The 22908-nt window shown below is 58.2% G+C and overlaps 1 protein-coding gene across 4 annotated transcripts; it reads left to right on the top strand.

Annotated features, from left to right (window-relative positions):
* CLUH (clustered mitochondria homolog) lies at positions 1-20728 on the top strand. Of its 4 annotated transcripts, none has more exons than XM_036341086.1 (26): positions 1-218; positions 6848-7050; positions 7962-8133; positions 9062-9205; positions 9629-9753; positions 9852-10006; positions 10085-10210; positions 10456-10603; positions 10825-10917; positions 11751-12445; positions 13162-13382; positions 13587-13688; positions 13835-13935; positions 14575-14727; positions 14817-14879; positions 14967-15211; positions 15402-15486; positions 15616-15769; positions 15846-15985; positions 17235-17315; positions 17394-17519; positions 17602-17723; positions 18009-18102; positions 18215-18349; positions 18432-18505; positions 19255-20728. In XM_036341086.1, exons 1-26 carry the CDS (start codon positions 119-121, stop codon positions 19439-19441), a joined length of 4044 nt encoding a protein of 1347 aa, XP_036196979.1. In that variant the 5' UTR covers positions 1-118; the 3' UTR covers positions 19442-20728. The 4 variants fall into 4 exon arrangements, with proteins under 4 accessions (XP_036196979.1, XP_036196978.1, XP_036196977.1 ...); XM_036341085.1 differs by having other exon boundaries at positions 13584-13688; XM_036341084.1 differs by lacking the exon at positions 1-218 and adding an exon at positions 4307-4326.
* The last annotated feature ends 2180 nt before the right edge of the window (positions 20729-22908 follow it).

Raw genomic sequence — 22908 nt, 5'->3', positions numbered from 1 at the left:
CGCACCACGTGGGCCGGTGACTCTGTCCTTCCCGCAGCGGCCGCGGCGAGCAGGGCACTTGGGTTAGTGGCGCGGCGGGCGGCGCGGACAGCTGAGCCGGACGCCGGATCCCGCCGCCATGGTCATCAAAACGGACGAGTTACCGGCGGCCGCCCCGGCCGACAGCGCCCGGGAGCCCAGCTCTCAGGCTGGTGGCAAGGGGCGGCCGGGCGCGGCCGGTGAGCGGGGCTGGGGCCAGCGGGGAGCCAGGAGGGGTAGGCTGCACTGGGCCGAGCGGGCGGGATGGCTGGTTCGGGGTTCCGCGGGCACCGTCGCCTTCCTTCCGCGCCGGGCTAGGTGGCATCTCGCCGGGCCCTCTACCGGGCCGCCCCCGCCCTGAAGGTCACCTTTACTATCGCCCCCAGCTGCGGCCCGGGCTTCGCACCTGGGGTCCCAGAGAGGGCAGCGGCGGCGGGGACACGCGCGTCAAATCGCGGGGACACGTGCGCGCACACGCGGTTTCGGGGTGCGCCGCTGCCGCCGCCGCAGGTGGATAGAATCGGCGGCCCCACCCCCTCTGTGCCCCGGCACTGGGGAGCCCTGCCGTCTGGGGTCATTGACACTTGCTCCTTCAGGCACCCCTCCACGTCAGGATCCCAAGCGTCCCCTATGCACACAGTGCAGTCCTGCAAGGAAGGCTCCACTTGGGACTTGCAGGCTTGGTCTGTGGGGAGAGCGGTAGTTAGGATGAGTGTTGCGAGGGGTTTCTCGGGTTCATTCTCAGAGGTGAGGCTTTAACCCCAGGTGTTCACGCTCTGCTCGCTGCCGCTGCCGGGTTAGGGAATGGCCTGGTCGGTAGACCAGGGGGTCTGCCTGTGCATGGGCCCAAAGCCAAGCTCCTTGGCAGGAAGAGGTGTTTGTGCCAGAACTTGATCATTAACCCGCCTTATTGCGAAAAGTGGGTCGGCCCACAGTTGCAGTTTTTAAGGCAAAGGTCATCAGTGTGGAGTGGAGCTCCCAGCTCTTCCCCATGGGGACTGTGCGATGGTGGCTTTGGGAGTGGCCGCAGCCATCTCCATTTCTCCTGGGCCTCTCTCTTCCCTTCCATCATGTCTCAGAGTCTAGCCTTGAGGCTGAAGCTCCACCCCAGCCAGTCAGGTGTCATCTTCAAATCTTCCTCAGAGCCTCAGCGCTGCACTCTGGTCCCTTTCTGCCCTGGGTGGTCGCGGGAGGGCAGAATGACCCTTATTTCCCACTTCCCCCCAACCCCCCTCCACGGGACTTGTCATTTTCCTTTTCCTTCCCAGCTTCTGGTGAGTCAGGATGGGCACAGCGTTAGGTAAGCCCTCTGATGCTGTCACCTGTCACAGCAGGTTTACCTTGTGGTAGGGGGTGGGTACTGTGGCAGCTTTGCTGATTGCCTAGACATGGCCAAGGCTTGGGCTGATGGACAGATGCTGATGACTCCAGCCTTCCAGGCTTTGCCCTGATGTGGCTCTGACTAGAGGGGCCAGACAAGAGTAGGTACGTGCATTGGAGGGGTTGGCTGATTTCCCCGCCAGCAAAGAGACCTGAAGAGGTGAAGTGATTTGCCCAAGGTCACACAACGATTTAGCTGTTGAGAGCATTTGGATTTGCAGCTCAAGGCCAGCATGCCAAGGCTGCCCTGCCTCTCCCAGAAGAAGGTGGGACGTGCATGCTGATTGGGATCATGTGCTGTGAATGTGAGGGCTAAGGAGGGAGAGTCTGTCGGAGGGTTTCTCTGAGGGCTGAGGGAAGCCCCTGCTCAGCTGTGTGCTGAGAGGCTCTGTCTGGAGCAACCTGAGTGAGGGGAAGGGCACAGCTGTTCATTTTGGGGAGCCTGGGAGCATACTAGCAGGTGGAACAGTGGCTCCTTGAGTCTCTGGGAAGCTAGTATAGAGAGGTAGAACTTGAATTACAGCCGGCCTGACTCTATTCAAAGAAGGAGGGGGCACCCCCAGCAGGCTCCTTACCTTAGGACCAAGCTCTGGAAGGCTCCCCAATCTCCTTGAAGAGGGGATCCAGGCCTTTCTTGGGGGCTGGGGGGGGGGGGGCAGGGAGCAAAGGTCAGTTACCTTCTTGGGAATAAAGCTACTTTTAGGGGTTAAGAGAACAGGCAGGTTTTTCAAGTTCACAGTGGTGTGTCTAGTTCCTTCTGCTTAGGGGAGGGCTCCTTGGAGTTGGGGCCTGGAGCTAAGAAGGGCTGGCAGACTGAGGAGGAGTTTGGGGGCTTAGAGGAGCTCCCTGGCAGGATCCCAAAGTTCTTCTCTTGGGTAGGTTAGAGTAGAGTAGCGTGAGGAGCACTGCACTGTCCCCAGACCCTGCAGACCTGTTTGTGGCCTGAGGGAGCGGGAAGGAGGAAACAGAAGTGCCCACATCCTGGGGGTCTTCTACAGGCTGCTTGCCTGCCCCCACCCCCTTCCCTTGCAGGCCTAGGTTCCTGGGTTGCAGTGCTATGTCTTTTGGGGCCTTACTTCCTGCTCGAGCCTCACCTGCTAAGGCCCTGGCTGGGCGGGGCCTGGCCCTGGCACAGTCTACTGAGTGAGGCCATGCCAGGCTGGGGAAGGCACACACAGGCCACCCGAGATGGCCTAGTTTCTTTTCTAACCCCTCCTTTCTGCTGGCCATGGGGTCCCTGTGCTTCCCGGCCAGGGCAGGGCTACGCTTTATCTCTTCATTCTGATCTGGCCAGTGAAAATGGGGGGTGTATGTATGCAGTGATATTTGGGCACCTTTTCCCCTTTCCCTAAAGCCCAAATACCCAGGGATGCTCTCTGTGATGAGGGAGAGCTGGCCCAGGGGTGTAGCTCCAGGGGGGGGAGAGCTTATGGCTGGAGATCGATGTGCCTCCTGGCTGAGGCCTGGAGGAGAAAGGAGTTCCTGGGGGTGCTGCCGCCTTGGGGAGTTGCACTCAGAGGCAGGAGCTTGGGCGTCTGACAGACCTGGGCGACCTGGGCTTTTGGTGTGTTTTTTGACCTGGCTTGGCTGCCTGAGCCTCTGTGACCTTGGGCAGCCTGCTTACCAGTCATCTGGAGCCTCAGTTTCATCAAGTAAGATGGGTGGTCAGGCTGATGAGGGAACTGCTGTGGGCTGGGCCTACAGTGAGCATTAGCTTTATGGTAACCAGAAGAATGGAGGTGGTTGTCCCTGCCACTCAGGGGCCGTCGCCTGCCCCACTCCGGTGTGTGTAGGCTGAAACCCTTGGTGGGGGCTATGGCGAGGCTGAGGGCCTGGTCCATGCTGGGCCATCAGGACCACCTGGGATGGGACTGGACTGGAGGGAAGGGGGCCTGGAGTGAGTCTGGCGCCCCACCCCCACCTGGTTAGTATGGATGCCGGAGCAGCTCTGGCTGGGCCGTGGCAACAAGTCAGATGCCCTGGGAAGGCGCCGTGGCGAGGCTGGGCATGTTTTCTCCACATGTTCCCTCTTTACAGCTGAACAGCCTTTGGCCTCTTGCTGCCAGCTCCGTCTCCCTCCCCACGGGAGAGACTTGGTTTTCTCCTGGCAGAGCAGGGGCTGCTGGGAAGGGAAGGCAGAGCCTGCCAGCTTCTTGGTAGAGCTGGAGGCCTGGGGCACGGGTGCAGTTGTTCTCTGGGAGACTGGGAGCCCATCCCTCCTCCCGCCAGAACCAGTGGCTCTCAGGAAGGGTCACCTGCAGGGGGCAGCATGAAGAGGCCCCAGCCGGCCCCTTGACCCAGGAGGCAAGCAGGGTCTCAGCGTCTGGGACTGGTAGACAGGGGGCGGTCACCTCATGGCCTGGGCCTGGGCCTGGGTCTGCACCAGCTGTTGCCGGCAGCTGGCTGAAGCAGTCCTGCCCACCCCCACTGGGATTGGGACAGAGGAGAGAACCCCCTTGCTGGGCTCTGCCTCTGCCAGCCAGCCCCCAAGGTCCTCAATCCTGAGGGGCCCAGGAACCCCAAATGCTGGGTTCTCCTGTTCCCCTAACAGCTTTGTCAGCAGTGACCCCCTTTCTAGGGGGTGCAGGGAGTTGGGTCTGAGCACTGATAGCAGCTCCAACTGGGGTCCTGGAGCCACCAGGGCCTCCTGGCCCACAGCTGTCCTTCTGGCCGACCTTGAGCAGGATTCAAGGCAGGGGGAGTGTGCCCTTCCCAGGGCTGCCCCAGCAGGCCTGGCCCCACTGAAACCCGAAGCCAGCCAGAGCTCCAGTCCCGGGCCGACCAGCTGCATGGGGGCAAGGGTGGTGGAGGAGGCCGGAATGAGGGACACAGACAGTGCCGGGCCTGAGCCGGAGCGCTGGCTGCCTCGCTGCGATGGCGGTCAAGGGACTCCAGAGTCGAGCAGAGGTCAGCCGCTGACTGTACCAGGTGGGCTGTGGGGGCAGTGAGCCAGGTGGCCAGCCTATTGTGGGGAGATCACTTGGCCTTCGTCTAGTGGTAGGGAGACCTTCAGGATCCCTTAAGGGAAGGAGGAAGGGTAGGTCTCCTTGTTCTGGGGAGTAGAGGTCCCTGGGAACCAGCCACATTCCTTTGAAATCTGATAGGGGATTGGGTACCCCCTGGGGTGGGAACCTGGTGCCGGGTGCTTTCAGGGCAAGCTCCCTGGGCTGCAGAAGGAGAAGTGGGAGCTGTAGCTATCCTGGCCTTGTCTTCCTTGCCTTCCTCCCTGTCCTCCCAGCCTAGACTCAGGGAGTACAGGCCACCTGTCCGAGTTGGGCCCCTGATTTCCCGCTTGTGGGGTCTCAGTCCTCAAGACTGCTGTTCCATATTGGGTGGGGAGCCCTCCCTTTATCTCTTCTCATCCTGGGGGCTCACCAGCCTGCAAAGTTTTTCTCAGACACTCAGTGGGGGAAGTGCCTCCTGGTATCTTCTGCCATCCCTCGATCTGCCTTTTGAAAGCTGACCAACCACTGCCCTTCTCCCCGCCCTCCTGTCCCGGTCTGCTTTGTCATAGCCAAGTTCTCCCTTTGGTTTGGCCGCTCACTTTCTGGGGGCTTGGGGGCTTGCTGCACTGTGCGCTCCCTGGAAGGAGAGGTCCTTGTATGTCCTTGTGGTTCTCGGAGTTCCATTTCTGGTTTGGAGAGGTGTGCTGGGGATGGGGACTGGTGATGATGGTCACTGAAGGTGGCTAGGGTGGAGGGCAGTGCGGTGGCATGGTGGTGCAAGAATCCAGAGTTCACTCTTGTCTCTTGACCTTGGACAAGGCTCTGAACTTTTCTGGGCCTTATGCATCCTAATTTGGGGGATGGAGGAGGAGACTGTGTCTGAGCTCCTAGTGACCCTGTTTTTCACTAAGTTGAGGGGACCTAGGGAACAGGGAGTGGCTTCTTGTGATGTCCCCCTGGCCTGCCTTTCAGTGCTGGGCTTATCTCCTTTCCCAAGAGCCCTGTTCCACGTTTCTGTGAGTCTCGGTAGGTTCCGTACAGCTCTGGGGAAATGCACCCCAGCCCCGTTCCTAACAGCTGGGTAGGAAGAGGAGGGGGGTCTGGATGGGATGGGCTGAGTCCAGGGCAGGGCTGGGTGAGCTGACCTGTCTGGAGCTCCCAGGCAAGCAAGGGGCCGGTTAGGCTGCCAGGCAGACAGACGCTGGGTGAAAGGCTCCGTGGGCTCAGTGAGCACCAGGCAGTCCTGGGGTTTGCTGGGGGGTTTCTGTGAGGGCCCCTGCTCCCCAGGAGGCAGGAGGCTCTCCTTTGTCCCCCTTAGTACCCGGGTACAAATGGAAGGTTTTGTCACCTCTTCCCCCTCTCTCAGCAGCGTGTGAGTTGGGAGTTTTTCACAAATATTGAACTTAACTACCTGCTTACAGTAATTAATTCATTAATTTGGTGTCTTTCTATTGGGCCCGGGCAAGACAGAAGGAGGAAGAGAGAGCTGGTGCGAGCAGCCACCCAGAGTGCAGCAGATCAAGTGCCCTGGGAGGTGGGGATAAAGGGAGGTGCTGATTCCTCAGAGAAGAGGGTTTATTTCACTTAGGTCTTACTGAATGAGTAGGAGTTTGCCCGATGGAATGTGATATGGGGGGAGAATGAACAGAGGCACAGGTGGGAGGTAAGATGTGTGGCCTGTTCTCAGGCTTCTGAATGGTTTGGTGTAGCTACACCTTGACAGGGAGAGCTGGGGCAGCTGAGGACGTAAGGCTGTGCCTGAGAGTGTTGGCCCGAGAAGCGTGGGTCTTGTGGGCAGTGGGGAGTATTGAGGGTTCTGAGTAGTGCTCCTGAAATAGGGGAAATGGCCAGGTCGGTGAGATTAGGTCTGGTGATAGATTGGGGTCCGGGATATTCATGGAGCAGGGCCGGTTTGTGGAGGAAGCTGATGAGATGGTCTTTGGTGATGCCTGACGGATGGCCACTGTGAAATGCTTGAGCAAGGCCTAAATCGGCCGTGTGAGCTCTGAGGCCTAAGGGCACTTGAAGCATGGGAGAGGGCGAGATGAGAATGAGGTGAGGCGGGGCCAGGGTGGACTGCTGGAAGAGGATGGGGCTGGAGAGGGGCAGCGAGAGTGTCAGTGTCCATCAGGGAAGAGGAGGAGGAAGAGCTGGGAGGAGATGCTGCTGAGAAGCTGGGCACATTAAGGCCAGAGGAGACCCTTGGGTTGGGCTCTCGGAGTGGCGTGGTGACTCTGGGGAGAGTGGTTAGGATAGCGTGTTCAGAGGAAAGCTGGGCTGGTGGACTGAGGAGCGAATGGGAGGGAGGGCCCGGAGTGTGGGAGGTTCCAGAAGTGGCCCGCAGTGGAAGTTGTGTGCTCAGGGTGAGGTGGGACTAGGGCTGAGTCTTGTGAGAACAAGCAGGCACCACCCTATAGGGCATGTGCCCACTCTGGTGGGTGAGGTGGATACCCCATCTGACCAGCTAGGCCCTTCTTGCTCAGCTCCTTTCTTGTTGCCCACAGAGCTGCCGTCAGTCATGCTACTGAATGGGGACTGTCCGGAGAGCCTGAAAAAGGAAGAGGGGCCCACCGAACCGCCCCAGGAAAATGGGCTGGATGAGGCTGAGCCAGGGGAGGAAACCACTGGACAGGAAGTCATTGTCATTCAGGACACCGGCTTTTCAGTGAAGATCCTGGCCCCGGGGATTGAGCCCTTCTCCCTGCAGGTGAGATGTGGAGAGGAGCTGGAGACCCAGGTCTCTTGGGGAGGACAAGGGTGGGAGACAAACCTTGCCTTTGCTCGTCCTGGCCCCATGTTGTAGGCAGGAAATCTACCTGTGCCTTGCCCACGGTCACTAGCTAGACTGGTGGATGTGGGGGTCAGGTTCCCATCATTGTCCCATTGCTGGGGGACAGCTGCCAGCTGGGACTGTTGGGGAGAGATACGTAGTGGCTGGGTGGTGGTGGGGTTTCAGGGCTCCCAGCCCTCTGCTCTGCACTCGCAGGGAAGTCACCTCTCTGGCTGTGTTTTTACCATTTGCCTGAGAGGAGAGTGCTATTGGGTGGTCTCCAAGAGCAGAGCCAACCCAGAGGTCTTGCAGAGTGTTAACTCATTGGGGAACCAATGGCCTCTTAAGTCTCCTGTACCCAGAGGCTTGAGCCCAGAGCACCCCTTCTTTTTTTTTTTTTTTCCTTATCTGAGGCTATTATCTCATTGATTCTGAGAGAGAGAGAGAGAGAGAAACATTGATGTGAGAGAGACACATTGATTGTCCCAGAGCACCCTTCTTGAAGAGGGAAGCCATTTGCCCTGGGGACCTTGGCATTGGTCAAGGGAGAAAGCAAGATTGCTGTGTTCTTTCCCCCATTGTTATCTCCTTCTGCTCAGGGCTTGCTCTTAACTGCAGGAATAGTTTAGGCCTGAGGGTAATAGGGCCAGACTCTGTCCTGAGCATGTGCATATATCCTGTACATGCACACAAGTGTAGATGGGCATGTATGTCCGGACAGGGCTTGGAGTTTACAAGCCAAATGGTGGGGAACTGAATATTTGGGGCATTGATTCTAGGGTCGCAGGTACTTTAGGCTGGTGAAAGTGGTATGTCCTCACCAGGGTAATCGGGCTTTTCTCTGGCAGGTGTCCCCTCAGGAAATGGTACAGGAGATCCACCAGGTGCTCATGGACCGTGAAGACACGTGTCACCGCACCTGCTTCTCGCTGCACCTGGATGGCAACATGCTGGACCACTTTTCAGAGCTGCGCAGCGTCGAGGGGCTGCAGGAGGGCTCCGTGCTGCGCGTGGTGGAAGGTTTGTCTGGAAGTTGGGCAGCCTGCAAGGGAGGGCATATGGAGGCAGGGCCAGGCAGTCCTCTGCTCACGCTGGCTGGTCACCGACAAGCGTGTGGAGACTCCGGGGATATCAGACTTGTAGAGGCAGTATGGGAGCACAGCCTGCTTCTCAGGCTGTCACCTGCGCACCCTTCAACTTCATGGTTTAAATACCAGACCCCTGATTAAAAACAAACAGAATGCCAAGCAAAGGCTTGCTATCAGTCCAATCTGATTCTATAGAGATAAAAGTGAAATCTCTTAAGGAAACTAAAGTTTGGGAAGTCAGGCCCAGTGTGGAGTGATCAGCTGGTGTGGTAAGGATGGTTTGTTTGTAAAAACAAAAGCTCCTGTGAACTTGTGTCTGCTGAGAAGTGGCTCAGAGGGGCCAGGTGTGTCAGCTTACTAAGAGGAAATGTGGAAAAAATGTAGCCCAACTGTACCCAAACTTGCTTGATCATGGAACCTCTCTCCTCCCCCCAAAGAGCCCCCATTATTGTTTCACAAAACATATACTGGGGAGCAGTGTTGTGATCTGGATCCTGTTGGTTTCGGGGCACCCCTGGGTGAGGGCTGCTGGGGCCCCGCAGTCTGCAGGCTGCTCACCCGGACACTGAGCAGAGCAGGGGCTTTGTGGGCTCCCCGAGGCCTGTGTGCACTTCCCGAGGCATTTCTTGTGCCTTTTGGCAGAAGGTTCTTTGCAAACAAGGATTCCTGCCAACCAGCAGGCAGGTGTGTGTGTGTTGAAACCAGAGCTCCAGCCTATGTGTTTATAATGGAGTTTGTAAGTGGAAGCCTGAAATTGAAAAATTAAGACCACGATGGTCGCACCATGCCACCCATCTCTGCTGGGCAGGTGTCGCAGGGAGCAGAGCCCTGGTCACACCCCGCCACTTCCCGCCCAACAGAGCCGTACACAGTGCGCGAGGCCCGCATCCATGTGCGTCACGTCCGAGACCTGCTCAAGAGCCTGGACCCGTCCGATGCCTTCAACGGGGTTGACTGCAACTCCTTGTCCTTCCTGAGCGTCTTTACCGATGGCGACCTGGGAGGTGAAGGAGGCATTGTGGGGCCCAGGTTGGGCAGAGGGGCCAGGAGCAAGATAGCCAGGGGCCACCCGGCCAGCGTGGCTCAGTGGTTGAATGTCAACCTAGGAACCAGGGGGCCACGGTTCGATTCTGGGTCAGGGCACATGCCTGGGTTGTGGACTCGGTCCCTAGTGTGGGGCATGCAGGAGACAGCTGATCCATGGTTGTCTCTCGTCATTGATGTTTCTGTCTCTCTCTCCCTCTCCCTTCCTCTCTAAAATCAATAAAATATATTTGTAAAAAAGAAAAAGATAGCCAGGGGCCGGCGGAGGGGCTGAGGGCCAGGCCATCTCACCTGGAGGGGCGGGTCAGAGGCATGCAGAGTGGGGCCAGTTTAGGTGGGGAAATGGGTGGCCCTGTGCTGACCACCAGCCTCGGGTCCCTCAGACAGCGGGAAGCGGAAGAAGGGCTTGGAGATGGACCCCATTGACTGCACGCCGCCCGAGTACATCCTTCCAGGGAGCCGGGAGCGGCCGTTGTGTCCCCTACAGCCCCAGAACCGTGACTGGAAGGTGGGATTCCCGGAGGAGAGCGGGGAACAGGCCTCTGGCAGGGTGGGGAGCTGCCACACCAGGAGGCCTGGCCCACTCATGCTTGTTCACTCCTGCAGCCCCTGCAGTGCCTGAAAGTGCTCACCATGAGTGGCTGGAACCCGCCCCCTGGGAACCGCAAGATGCATGGGGACCTCATGTACCTGTTTGTGATCACAGCTGAGGACCGGCAAGTCAGCATCACGGCGTCCACACGGGGCTTCTACCTGAACCAGTGAGTCTTTGTGCGAGCCCGTCTGGGTCCTTGGGCAGCTGCTGGGAGCTCCCTACACAGCGACCACCCTCTCTGCAGGTCCACAGCGTATCACTTCAACCCCAAGCCCGCCAGCCCCCGCTTCCTCAGCCATTCCCTGGTGGAGCTGCTCAACCAGATCAGCCCGACCTTCAAAAAAAACTTCGCTGTGCTGCAGAAGAAAAGGTAGTGCCTTTGCCTCGCCTCCGCCCTGGTCTCATGGCCCACCAGCCTGAACGCGAGCATGTCTGCCCTAAGAAGCTGTGCCCCCAAGCACCCCAGAGCCTCCCTTAGGGTGCTGTCAGCCAGGCCTTCCAGAGCAGGTCTCAGGGAAGGAGACACCGGAGCTGGTGGGGGACGCAGAGAACAAGGGGGCAGGGCAGGGCTCTGAGTTTGGCGGCTGGCCATCTCCCCTCCTCTGCCTGCCATAGGGTCCAGCGCCACCCGTTCGAGAGGATTGCCACCCCGTTCCAGGTGTACAGCTGGACGGCCCCCCAGGCAGAGCATGCCATGGACTGCGTGCGCGCGGAGGATGCCTACACCTCAAGGCTGGGCTACGAGGAGCACATTCCTGGACAGGTGCCTGCAGCCTGGCCCTCCCCTCCCTGGGCACCTCCCCCCCACCCTTGGTGGGTGCTGGGCTGGATTCTGTGCGCCTCCCTGGATGCTCCATCTGCTTTTCTGTATTGCTCACTTGGGAGCCTGTGGGGCTGTCCATGGGGAAGTGGAGGAAGGAGCTGCCCCGCACAGATTGTGGGGCACAGGCTGAGCCAGTGTCTCCCTCCCTGGTCCCTCTCCAGACCCGGGACTGGAACGAGGAGCTGCAGACCACAAGGGAGCTGCCCCGCAAGAACCTGCCTGAGCGGCTGCTTCGGGAAAGAGCCATATTCAAGGTGCCCATGTCCCTCGTGCCTGACTGCAGCCTCAGGCCCACCTGCACCGTTGCTGGTTTTCTTTTCTTTCTTTTCCTTCTTTTTTGGTTTTCTTGTGGAAGGAGGGAACCCGGGTGGGCTGACAGGGTACCCTGCAGTGTGCTCTGCTAGCCTCTGCCTCCTGGCAGACCCTCTCTCCCCCAGCTCCTCTTCCTGCCTCTCTGAGACTTGGAGCCCTCAGGCAGGGTGGGGCCTGCCCTCGACATGGGCTGAGTGGCCGGGTCCATTCCAGCTCTCTGCCCTTCACTAACTGCCATCAGGGTCTTGCCTGGTACAGATACCCCACTGTAATGTTATTAGTGCTTTTACTGAGATAAGAGACCTGAGGAAAAACAGTGCTTTCAAAAAACAGGTAAAGTTAAAGTCTCTGATAATCTTACCGCCTAGAGATGATGATGGTGAAAATAAGATCTAAATGTTTGGGTACTAACTTTGTCAGGGTCAGTGCCAGGTGTTTCATAGGCCTGACTGCCTGTCATCTCTCAGACAGCTTGTAAAGTTCCATATTCTATTGTCCCTGCTCTTTAGACCAAAAAATGAGTCCAAGAGCTGACCTGAGTCACCTGGCACACCATCGGTGGGTCCCACACCCGTGCCAGTCCTCCCGCTCCTTGTTAAGCACCAAGTTTTGAAGTCTGAGCATAAGTGATGTTTTTTTCAAAAAGGGGTTTCTTGCCCTTTTCCAAATGCGAGGAAACAGCGTAGAGCCCTCGGCCCCCAAGGGAGCCTGCTAGCCTCCACCACAGTGAGCTTGGCCAGGTGGGACCCTGCCAACCTCGGCCCTTCCCCCCCAGGTGCACAGCGACTTCACGGCAGCGGCCACGCGGGGCGCCATGGCAGTCATCGATGGCAATGTGATGGCCATCAACCCCAGCGAGGAGACCAAGATGCAGATGTTCATCTGGAACAACATCTTCTTCAGCCTGGGCTTCGATGTCCGCGACCACTACAAGGACTTCGGCGGGGACGTGGCGGCCTACGTGGCACCCGCCAATGACCTGAACGGTGTGCGCACGTACAACGCGGTGGACGTGGAGGGGCTGTACACGCTGGGAACGGTGGTGGTGGATTACCGTGGCTACCGTGTCACGGCCCAGTCCATCATCCCCGGCATCCTGGAGCGGGACCAGGAGCAGAGTGTCATCTATGGCTCCATCGACTTCGGCAAGACGGTGGTGTCCCACCCGAGATACCTGGAGCTTCTGGAGCGCACGAGCCGGCCCCTCAAGATTCTGAGGCACCGGGTGCTCAACGACCGCGACGAGGAGGTGGAGCTCTGCTCCTCGGTGGAGTGCAAGGGCATCATTGGCAACGACGGGCGCCACTACATCCTCGACCTGCTGCGCACCTTCCCCCCTGACCTCAACTTCCTCCCTGTGCCCGGCGAGCGGCTGCCCGAGGAGTGCACCCGCGCTGGCTTCCCCCGCACCCACCGGCACAAGCTGTGCTGCCTGCGCCAGGAGCTGGTGGACGCCTTCGTGGAGCACAGGTGAGGGGCGAGGTGTGTGGGGCGGCTGGGCCAGGCTGCTCGAAGCAGTGGGTGCTTCTGGGCCGGATCTTGATGGGAGTGGCTTTGGAAAGTGGAGAGGAGCCAGCCCTGGTCACAGTCATTACAGAGGCAGCTCTAGCCCTACCCACTCTGTCAGGCTCACAAACCAGTGATCAGCTAGCAGTGCTCTCAACCGAAGGGGCACTGTTCCCTTAGAGAGCATGTGGAAATCTGCTGGGTTGTCTTTGAATCTGCTGGGGGAGGGGGGGCCTGGAAGGAGGGGCAGGGGGTGTCAAGGCTGCTGGCATTTAATGCGTGAGAGTCGGCCACATCAAATGTCCCACACCACGAATAATTCTCCCTCTCACCATGCCAGTGGGTTCCTGTCAATCTTGAGAGCCCTGGCCTGTGTGGTGAGCCACTCCCTGGCCCGCACTCCACCCCAGCTGTCCTCTTCCTGTCGGGGAGGATCTCGGGTTTTGCTGTGACCTGCTGCCACCTGGTAGAGTTGCTGGGCTGGCATGTGCATGAATGTGTTGGTACTTGCACACGTCAGGTTGTGTTCCCTTGCCGTCAGGACTCCAGCCCCAACGTTCATTAATCCCAGGAGGCGAGGAGCCTGGGGCCTGGCTCTGGTCCCAGCAGGCAGCTTGAAGGCCAGGGAAGCTGCCACCGGCCCCTTTCCCATCCTGTTTCTGCCCCATGTGCTGCACCAGGTACCTCCTCTTCATGAAGTTGGCTGCCCTGCAGCTGATGCAGCAGAAAGCCAGCAAGATGGAGAGCTCCACCTCGTTGGAAAACGGCGGCCCACCCTCCCTGGAGTCCAAGTCTGAAGACCCTCTGGGACCCGAAGGAAGTGAGGAGGAGGGAGGCAATGCTAGTGGCCTGGCTAAGGTGAAGGAGCTGGCAGAGACCATCGCCTCGGACGACGGGACAGGTGGGCTGCTGTGGGTGCTGGGGTAGCCCCAGACCTGTCCTGGCAGCGGAGGCTTGCACGGGCAGCTCTAGACCCAGTCCCAAGAGAGGCAGGCATTCATCTCTTCGGGGAGCGGGGGGGTCTTGTGAGCCTGACAGAGTGGGTAGGGACAGCTGGCCACGATGTGGATGGGCTGCCTCCCAGCGGGCCATGTCTCCACAGCAGACCCACGGAGCCGGGAGGTGATCCGCAACGCGTGCAAGGCAGTTGGCTCCATCAGCAGCACGGCCTTCGATGTCCGCTTCAACCCGGACATCTTCTCCCCAGGCAGGTGGTGGAGCCGGGTGGGCAGAATCTGGGGTCACCTTGGGGCCTCGATGCTGGTGGGCCCTTCCCCGACCTGAGCGATGGCATCTGCCTTGCTGCCCCCACCTCCCTTCACCCGGCTCAAGCCCGTGCTCCCCCTCCCGCAGGGGTCCGTTTCCCCGAGTCCTGCCAGGAGGAAGTGCGGGACCAGAAACAGCTGCTCAAAGACGCTGCTGCCTTCCTGCTCTCCTGCCAGATCCCGGGCTTGGTGAGGGACTGGCCGCAGGGGCGGGGGCTGCGGGCGGGGCTGGTACAGATTTTGGAGGCTTGTGGGACCTTCACAGGAGTGACTTCTCTAGACCTGCTGACTTGAGAGGCAGGCGGGGCAAAGTGCGTGTCCCTGCCTGACCCAAAGCAGCCCACGGGGGCCTCAGGCACAGGCTCTGCTCCTCCGTGCCTTCCGTGCCCTCCGTGTGGCCGGCAGCGGGGGTCTGGGCCTCTGAGCCCCTGTGTGACGGATGGCTGACAGGGACGGGGGCACCTGGGAGAGAAGGTGAGGGGTCCTGCCCTCTTCTCCCTCGCGAGGTTTACGTGGAGGCCCCTTGGGTGCCGGGATGTTTGCTCCTACAGAGACAGCTCCGGGACCAGGTGGTGCTCTTGTCTCAGACCTTCGAGCTGAGCCTGCTGTGCCAGCTACCCTGGTCCCAAGGGGTCACCTCTGCTCCTTCCCTCCTGGTCGGAAAGGACCTTTGCTGCCCACAGGGCTCTCAGTTCAGCACCAGCAGGGCTCCCCCGTCCCCTGCTTCCCTTTTGGAGGGGCCTCGTGATCGTGTGAGCTCCCCCAGGAAGCCCAGGGCTGGAGGAGGCGGGGTGGGGCGGGGGGAGCCTGACATGCTGCAGCCTGCAGGTGAAGGACTGCACAGACCATGTGGTGCTGCCCATGGACGGGGCCACGCTGTCTGAGGTGATGCGCCAGCGAGGCATCAACATGCGCTACCTGGGCAAGGTGCTGGACCTGGTGCTCCGGAGCCCGGCCCGAGACCAGCTGGACCACATCTACGTGAGTGGTGCTCAGGGCGGGAGGTGAGTCGCTGGTGCCCAGCTGGAGGCCTGGCACCAACCTGGACTTCCCTCTTGGAACCTCTGTAGAAAATCGGCATTGGAGAACTCATCACCCGTTCTGCCAAGCACATTTTCAAGACGTACTTACAGGTATCCGCTCCCCCAAGCGGGCAGGCGGGGTCCTGAGGAGGAGCCTGGGGGGGGCCAGGGCCTCAGGACTTTGGTCCAACCTTGTAGGGAGTCGAACTCTCAGGCCTGTCAGCTGCCATCAGTCACTTCCTGAACTGCTTCCTGAGCTCCTACCCCAACCCTGTGGCCCATCTGCCCGCCGATGAGCTGGTCTCCAAGAAGAGGAACAGGAGGAGGAGAAACCGGCCTCCAGGGGCGGCAGACAACACCGCCTGGGCCGTCATGACCCCCCAGGAGCTCTGGAAGAACATCTGCCAGGAGGCCAAGAACTACTTTGACTTCACCCTCGAGTGGTGCGTGAGTGGCAGCGGGTGGCAGGCACTGGGACCCCTGGCAGCCCAAGGGCAGGCAGCGGAGGAGGAGGGAGCTGTTCAGGGAACTGGGGCTGAGAGCTGAGTCCTGGAGAGTGAAGGCGGCGGCTCATGGGGAGTGGCAGCTGTTGAGAAGGGGCAGAGTTGGGAGCCGTCTGCCACTCTCCCCCAGTGAGTCCGTTGACCAGGCTGTGGAGACCTACGGGCTGCAGAAGATAACGCTGCTGCGGGAGATCTCCCTCAAAACCGGCATCCAGGTAGGCGCGGGGCCGTGTCCCTCCGTGCCTGTGGGGGCGGGCTCTCCCCACATGTGCTGCGTGCGGGTGGGAGGTGCTGGCCATGTGACCCCGGGCTGAGGCTGCTGTGGGTGTTGGCTGTGCCCCCAGATCCTGCTGAAGGAGTACAGCTTCGACAGCCGCCACAAGCCTGCCTTCACCGAGGAGGATGTGCTCAACATCTTCCCCGTGGTCAAGCACGTCAACCCCAAGGCCTCGGATGCCTTCCACTTCTTCCAGAGCGGACAGGCCAAAGTACAGCAGGGTGCGTGGCCAGGTGTGGCCGGGGGGAGGGGCTTTCCTGGCTTGGCCCTGACCTCACTCCCCTCCGTGCCCTGCAGGCTTCCTGAAGGAGGGCTGTGAGCTCATCAACGAGGCCCTGAATCTGTTCAACAACGTGTATGGAGCCATGCACGTGGAGATCTGCGCCTGCTTGCGCCTCCTCGCCCGTCTCCACTACATTATGGGCGACTACGCCGAGGTGGGCCTTGAGCACCCGCTGGGCTGTGGGGCCTGGCCTGGCATTGGGGGCTGGCAAGTGAGGGAGCCAGGCCTGTGTTCTCAGCCCCCAGAGCAGCAGGAACTGGAGGCCCTACTTACGTGGTAGGGGCAGGGGCACAGGGAGGAGCAGGCAGAGACCAGGGGGACCCGGGGTCACTTGCTCTGCTTGGGCTTCCTTCCCCATCTCCACCACTGGGTAGGTACATCCTTGGGGAGCTGCCATGAAAGTGGGGTGAAGGCCGGGCCTCCCTTCACAGGGACGATGGGAAGGAGGAGTTCTGGGACTCACCTACGACTGTGTAAGTGCTCTGTGGAGCTGGCAGTGTCCCGCTGTCTTCCACCAGCATGTGGCCTGGTGGAGGTCACCTGCCTGGTCGGCCCAGGGCTTTAGGAGGCCGCTTCCTGGGCGGGCGGGCGTCGGCGCCCCTCTGCCCTGCTAGCAGAGGCTTTTGTCTATGTAGGTTTTGTTGTTAATCCTCTTCTCAGGCTATTTTTCCATTGATTTGTAGAGAGAGTGGAAGGGGGGAGAGAAACATGGAAGTGAGAGAGAGAACATATCAATTGGTTGCTTCCCATCAAGCCCAGGCACGTGCCCTTGACTGGAATCCAATCCAGGACCCTTCAGCCTGTGGGCCGGTGCTCTGTCCAGTGAGCCAGACTGGCCAGGGCAGTGATGGCGAACCTATGACACGCGTGTCAGAGGTGACACACGAACTCATTTTTTTGGTTGATTTTTCTTTGTTAAATGGCATTTAAATATATAAAATAAATATCAAAAATATAAGTCTTTGTTTTACTATGGTTGCAAATATCAAAAAATTTCTATATCTGACACGGCACCAGAGTTAAGTTAGGGTTTTTCAAAATGCTGACATGCCGAGCTCAAAAGGTTCGCCATCACTGGGCTAGGGCTATGTATGGGCTTTTAAAAATTATTACTGATACTTTAGCACAACTTTAGATTTATATATATGTATTTACATAGGTTTTGTTAGAAAAAAGGGCTTAAGACAGGGTTTTTAAAGGTGAAACAGTCTCCGAGTGGGGTGTAGACTTCCATGGTCATAGCAGCTGAGTTTTGACCCCTTCTCTGCTGGCTTTGCCCAAAGTAAACATAGAAAGTGCAGCCAGAGGGGACCATGGCCAAGCGACTGGGGCTCAGGGAGCAGGGTCAGGCAGATGGGTGTGGGACGGGCACCCGCCCGGATGACAGTTCCCCGCTTCTCCAGGCCCTGAGCAACCAGCAGAAGGCTGTGCTGATGAGCGAGCGAGTGATGGGCATCGAGCACCCCAACACCATCCAGGAATATGTGAGTGGCCCCTGGGGCAGGGCTGCACAGCTGGGTGGGGCCCGTGGCCACCCTGGCCTGACACGGCTGCCCCTGCAGATGCACCTGGCCCTGTACTGCTTTGCCAGCAGCCAGCTGTCCACCGCCCTGAGCCTGCTGTACCGCGCCCGCTACCTCACACTGCTCGTGTTTGGAGAAGACCACCCTGAGATGGCACTGCTGGACGTGAGTGCTGAGGAGGGGTGGCGGGACGAGCCTCAGTCCCAGGGGATCGGGAGCTGACCAGGGCCCTCCCGACTGCCCCTAGAACAACATCGGGCTGGTGCTGCATGGGGTGATGGAGTATGACCTCTCGCTGCGCTTCCTGGAGAATGCGCTGGCTGTCAGCACCAAGTACCACGGGCCCAAGTCCCTCAAAGTGGCCCTCAGGTGAGGCTGCCTTGGGTTAGGGGGTGGGGGGCCCAGAGCCATAGGGACAGGGTCCCAGGAAGCACCTGGATTGAGCGCGGGCACGGGACCCAGCGCTGCCTGTCCTCGGTCTGGCTCCTGAGGACGTTTCCCTCACCTTCTATTCCCCCCGAGTCCTGGGCTTGATTGTTCGCCCCGGGTAGATTCCAGAGCAGGACCTAGATTAGTCTGCATACCCTCGTTAGGCTGCCACTGCCCCGGCCCACTCCTGTCCTTCCTATGCCCCCCACACCATGCTTCCTGTAGCCACCATCTTGTCGCACGGGTCTATGAGAGCAAAGCCGAGTTCCGGTCAGCCTTGCAGCACGAGAAAGATGGCTACACCATCTATAAGACCCAGGTGGGCCGCAGCAGGGGCCGGGGGGGGGGGGGGGCGGCAGGAGCTGTGCGGAGCAGCTGGGCTCTTGGGCAGCCCTGACCCCTGCCTGCCTGTGCCGCTCTCGCCCCCGTAGCTGGGCGAGGACCATGAGAAGACCAAGGAGAGTTCCGAGTACCTCAAGTGCCTGACCCAGCAGGCCGTGGCCCTGCAGCGCACCATGAACGAGATCTACCGCAATGGCTCCAGCGCCAACATCCCGCCCCTCAAGGTGTGTCCGGGACAGAGTTGGGGGGCCCCCTCCCCAGCCTCCCGGTGCCCACACAGTGGCTCATCTTCCCTGGCACCCTCAGTTCACAGCCCCCAGCATGGCCAGTGTCTTGGAACAGCTCAATGTTATCAACGGCATCCTCTTCATTCCACTCAGGTGAGGCCCCTCCTCCTGTCCCCACGCCCCACGGGGAATTGGCCTTTAGTTTCTTGTCTTTTAAAACATAATACACTGACGTGGCTCAACACTGGGAAATACAGCCAGGGGTGAGAAGATCCTTGTGAATCCTTCTGGAAATACGCCACCTAATTGAGCAAACAAACAGCTGTCATCTTCCCCCCCCTCTTTTTTTACACAAAATTAGAGTAGCAAACTATGCACATAGGTGTGTTTTCTGCACTTAATGTATCTTGGCGCCCTTTCCAAATCGGTCAAGAGTGGCTTCATTCTTTCTCTGGCTTCCTGCGATCCCAGCGTAGGTCTGTGCCTCAGGACCGGCCCCTCGCTGCTGTCTCCCTCCCACGGGGGACGTGGGGTTGGTCAGTCAGTGGTTAGGAGCTAATAGTGGACCTTCTCTGTGTGGCACACCCTCCCCACTCGTTTTCTGGGGGTGATCTCCTGTGGCAGCCGCCACAGCTGCAGCAGGTTTGAACTGGGTGTAAAGGAGAGTGGGAGCCAGGCCGTACTGAGGGCTCTGACAGGTGCATGGAGTTCCTTGCTTTTCAGCACTTCGGGGCCTTTCTGCTCCGGGGAGGGAAGGGAGGCACTTGTTTCACGCCTGTCTCTCTCCGAACAAAGCTCAGAGTCTGATTTTGTCCCAGGTTTAAGTTTAAGCAGAGCCAGTGAGGTGATGGGGGGCCTGGGCCCGCTCTGACCCCCACCCTCACCCCTATCCTTCTGCTCAGCCAAAAAGACCTGGAGAACCTGAAAGCTGAGGTGGCGCGGCGGCACCAGCTCCAGGAAGCCAGCAGAAACAGGGACAAGGCTGAAGAGCCCATGGCCACCGAGCCTGAGCCCGCAGGGGCCCCCGAGGATGCGGCCTCCCAGCCCCAGGCCACCAAGGACCCTCCTCCCCCCAGCTTACAGGGGTAGAAAGGGAGAGACAGATGGACAGTCAGCTGCCCCATTACCCAGTGATCCAGACTCCAGGAGGAGGGGGCACGCCTTGCAGATCCGGAGAGGAAGCGAGTCCCTATTCTTCCACATTTCCAACCCTAACCCTCCCCCCAGCATCCTCCTGGGACCCTGGCCTGGCCTGTCTGCCCCCCCGAGAGATGTTTTTGCACTGGTTCAATGAAAATGCTGATGAGAGGCCTAATTGAAGACACTTGAGTGGAGTGTGTGGGCATCGGTTCCCAGCTGGGAGACAGGTGCCCCTCAGGCGCCCCATCCTCGAGCAGGTGTGTGCGAGTGTGTCCATGCCCGTGAGCGAGCGTCTTGATCCGTCCTTCCTAACTTGTACATAGCCCGAGTCAGTTCGGAGTGGGTGACGTGCAGATGCGATTTCTCAGGTCATTTGTATGTTTGACATTACGGCTGCTGCTTCTGCTGCCACTACCCCTGGGCTCAACCTGGCTAAAAGTCCAGGTTTGAAGCCAAAAGAGGGGTGCTTTCCTGTGTACTGGGATGGGGAGTCAGCTCTGTGGCAGGGCTGGAGAGCTGGGGTGCACTTTAGCTCTGTGGCAAGGTGAGAGCTGCAGTGGCTTTACTAGTCATGGTTGGGCCTGGCCTGGCTGTGCTTGGGAAAGGCAGGGGTGGGGCAGGGTGGTTCCCAGATACCCCTGTGCCCAGGCCCACTGGTCTGCCTCCCTACTCCTCAGCTGGGGATCCCTGGGGGGCTGCAGTCTGAATGTATACTTCTCACCACTTTAACCTGAGCTGCCTAACGCACAGTGGGAGTGGGTAGGGAACGGGCCGAGGGGAACTGGGGCTGAATCATGGATTCTGGGAGTAAGTTACCAGGTACAGGAGTGATTGTCATTTGTTTGTGGAGCCCAGCTCCCTCCCTGGTCCTGGCCACACAAGCACCTTCAACAGAGAGTACCTCTGGGTGTGGAAGGTGGGGAGGCACTAAAGGTGGTGGCCCCACAGGCCCGGCTGCTCCCTCTCCCGCCTGCCTGTGCTGCTTCTGTGCCTGCTGTTGGAACCCTGACTGGGGGAGGTCGTCACCCTTGTGAGCTTGGGGGAGCTGTTCCTGGGGTGGGACCTCTGCTTGGGGGAGCTGCTTATGGGTATGGTCTGTCCAAACACCTTGTTTCAAAGGGAGTGGGCGTGAGCTAGTAATCGAAGCATCCCCACAGCTGATCAAGAACTTTTTCTTGTTTTTAAACCATCACGTCTTCATTTCACATTGGAATAAAGTGAGTTTTTGAAACCTACTGCCCTAGCCCCTCCGGTGTGTTCTGTTCCAGCCTCACTTGATTGTGAGGGTTGTTGTCAGAAATGTTATTAGTAAAAGAGTTTAAAGCACTTGAATGTGTAAAAATTAGGTCAAATTCAAAGTTATCGTAATGTCATGTAAGTGGGAGGGAAGGGGGTGGATCACAGGCACCTGGCTAGGTTTTCACCTGGCTGCCATGGTAAGACGAAAGGCTGGGAAGCGCTCCTCCATGGAGTTTCATGTGACACAGGCTGGAGTGAAGGCCAGTTGGACTGAAGGGTGCTTAAGGTGGCCCAGGCCCTGGGCTGGCCTGATAGGTCACTGAACACCGAACTCCAGGCATCTGTCCTTGTCCCTTTGAGTTGGGAGGGTTGGGTAGCATCCCCAGGCCAGGAAAGCTAGGAGCACTCAGGGCTGGCTATAGTGCCATGCTCAGGCGGGGTTTAGTGAGGTGCCGGAAGGAGAATCCACCCTGGCTGCTTGAGGGGCAGGGCTGTGAAGTGGAAGTTGTGTTGTGGGTAGAGAGGACCTGTCTGAAAAGAGGGGAAGTCTCATTACAGGTAGTGGCTGCTGTTTGGCCATCCCTTTCTGGAGCAGGCAAGCCCTTGGACTCCTGCACTCTTAAATGCCATTTTATTACTGATTTCAGAGTGGAAGGGAGAAGGAAAGAGAGAGAAACATCAGTGATGGGAGAGAATCATTGACTGGCTGCCTCCTGCACATCCTACTGGGGAATCAAGCCAGTAGGCATGTGCCCTTGCCTACTGTACTTTGGTTGCAGGTTCCCCGGAGTCAAACCTGAGACCCTTCAGTCTGCAGGCTGACGCGCTATCCACCGAGCAAACCAGCTAGGGCTTGAGTGCCTTTTTAAATACATGGAGCGTTCGTTGTGTCTTTGACATTCTAAAAAGAAAAAAATTGCAACCCTAATGTCTTAGTTTTCCTAAGCCAACTGGAAAAAGGACATCCCTGCCTTGAGGTTTTTCTTTCAAGTGAAAGATTGCCCTGGGTACCTTGACATATGCTGCCGACACCCCTCCCCATGTCCCCCGCCCCCCTTTACAGTCTCATGCCTTCCTGTGACCTTCATCCTGGTCACCTGCTTCACAGCATTTCCAGAAATGCGGCATCATCTTGTGAAGCTGAGAATGGATCAGGCTTAATTCCTACTGTACCTGCTAGTCACCTGAGAAGGCCCATTTTTCATGGTGGTTCCTTAAGCATATTAGTGGTGTCAGATAGCTTTTAACAAACTAAATGTTTTCTCAAGGTAACAAGAGTCTCTAGGTGTGAAATTAACCCTTTCTCCTTCCCCTAGTCAACAGACTTCAGTTTTTTAAAAAAGAGTGAGTGGTGGTATCCACAGGAAGGGTTAGTGAGAGAACTGGCACCTTTAGATCATGGTCTGTGTGGACGGGCAGCTGTTCAAGATGGAAATGAAGTCTCACTAAATGGTGAGCCATACCCACCATGTGTTCTGTCCCCTACGCTGGTCTTTCACTTTCCACTCTAACTTTTCTTCTGTTTTTGTTGTTGTTAATCCTCATTGATTTTTAGAAAATGGAAGGGAGAGGGAGAGACAGAAACAGTGATGTGAGAGAGACATTGATTGGTTGCCTCCTGCACGCACCCTGACCAGGGCCGGGGAACCTGCAACCAAAGTACAGGACCTTGACCGAATTGAACCCGGGACCCTTCAGTCCACAGGCCTACGCTGTAGCCACTGAATCAAACCAGCTAGGGCTTTTCTTCTGTTTTTGATTTCTTTTAACACATACTACTTTTATAATTTAAAAATATTTTTAAAGGCTTATAACCAAATTAAACTTTTAAGGTATCATCTGTCTGCACTCCTACCCTCCAACTGTCATTGTTAAATATGAATACTGAGAAAACAGACTTTATTGAGGAATTCTTAAATATCTGAGAATAAGGTATCTGGATGCATTTCCTCATCCCTAAGAGTCTAAATTAGCAGATCAAGTAAAGCATGCATAGTCAGGACACAGAGAGAGGGCAGGTGACCCTCTTCAATGGAAAGTGACATACCCCCATTAAGTAGGCAAACCTATTGACTAAAAAAAAGAAAAAATCCCAGGTTCGATTCCAGTCAAGGGCATGTACCTTGGTTGCGGGCACATCCCCAGTAGGTGTGCAGGAGGCAGCAGATCGATGTTTC

Source organism: Myotis myotis, unplaced genomic scaffold, assembly GCF_014108235.1.
Source record: "Myotis myotis isolate mMyoMyo1 unplaced genomic scaffold, mMyoMyo1.p scaffold_m19_p_17, whole genome shotgun sequence".
NCBI lineage: Eukaryota > Metazoa > Chordata > Mammalia > Chiroptera > Vespertilionidae > Myotis > Myotis myotis.
This window is presented reverse-complemented; position numbering and strand designations above follow the sequence as displayed.

Excerpts from the sequence above, each read along its gene's own strand:
- CLUH (XM_036341085.1), top strand. The coding sequence starts at position 119 with ATGGTCATCAAAACGGACGAGTTACCGGCGGCCGCCCCGGCCGACAGC. Across the intron at positions 15,770-15,845 it reads ACAGGCCAAAGTACAGCAGG|GCTTCCTGAAGGAGGGCTGT; the intron begins GTGCGTGGCCAG and ends CGTGCCCTGCAG. Across the intron at positions 15,986-17,234 it reads TTATGGGCGACTACGCCGAG|GCCCTGAGCAACCAGCAGAA; the intron begins GTGGGCCTTGAG and ends CCGCTTCTCCAG.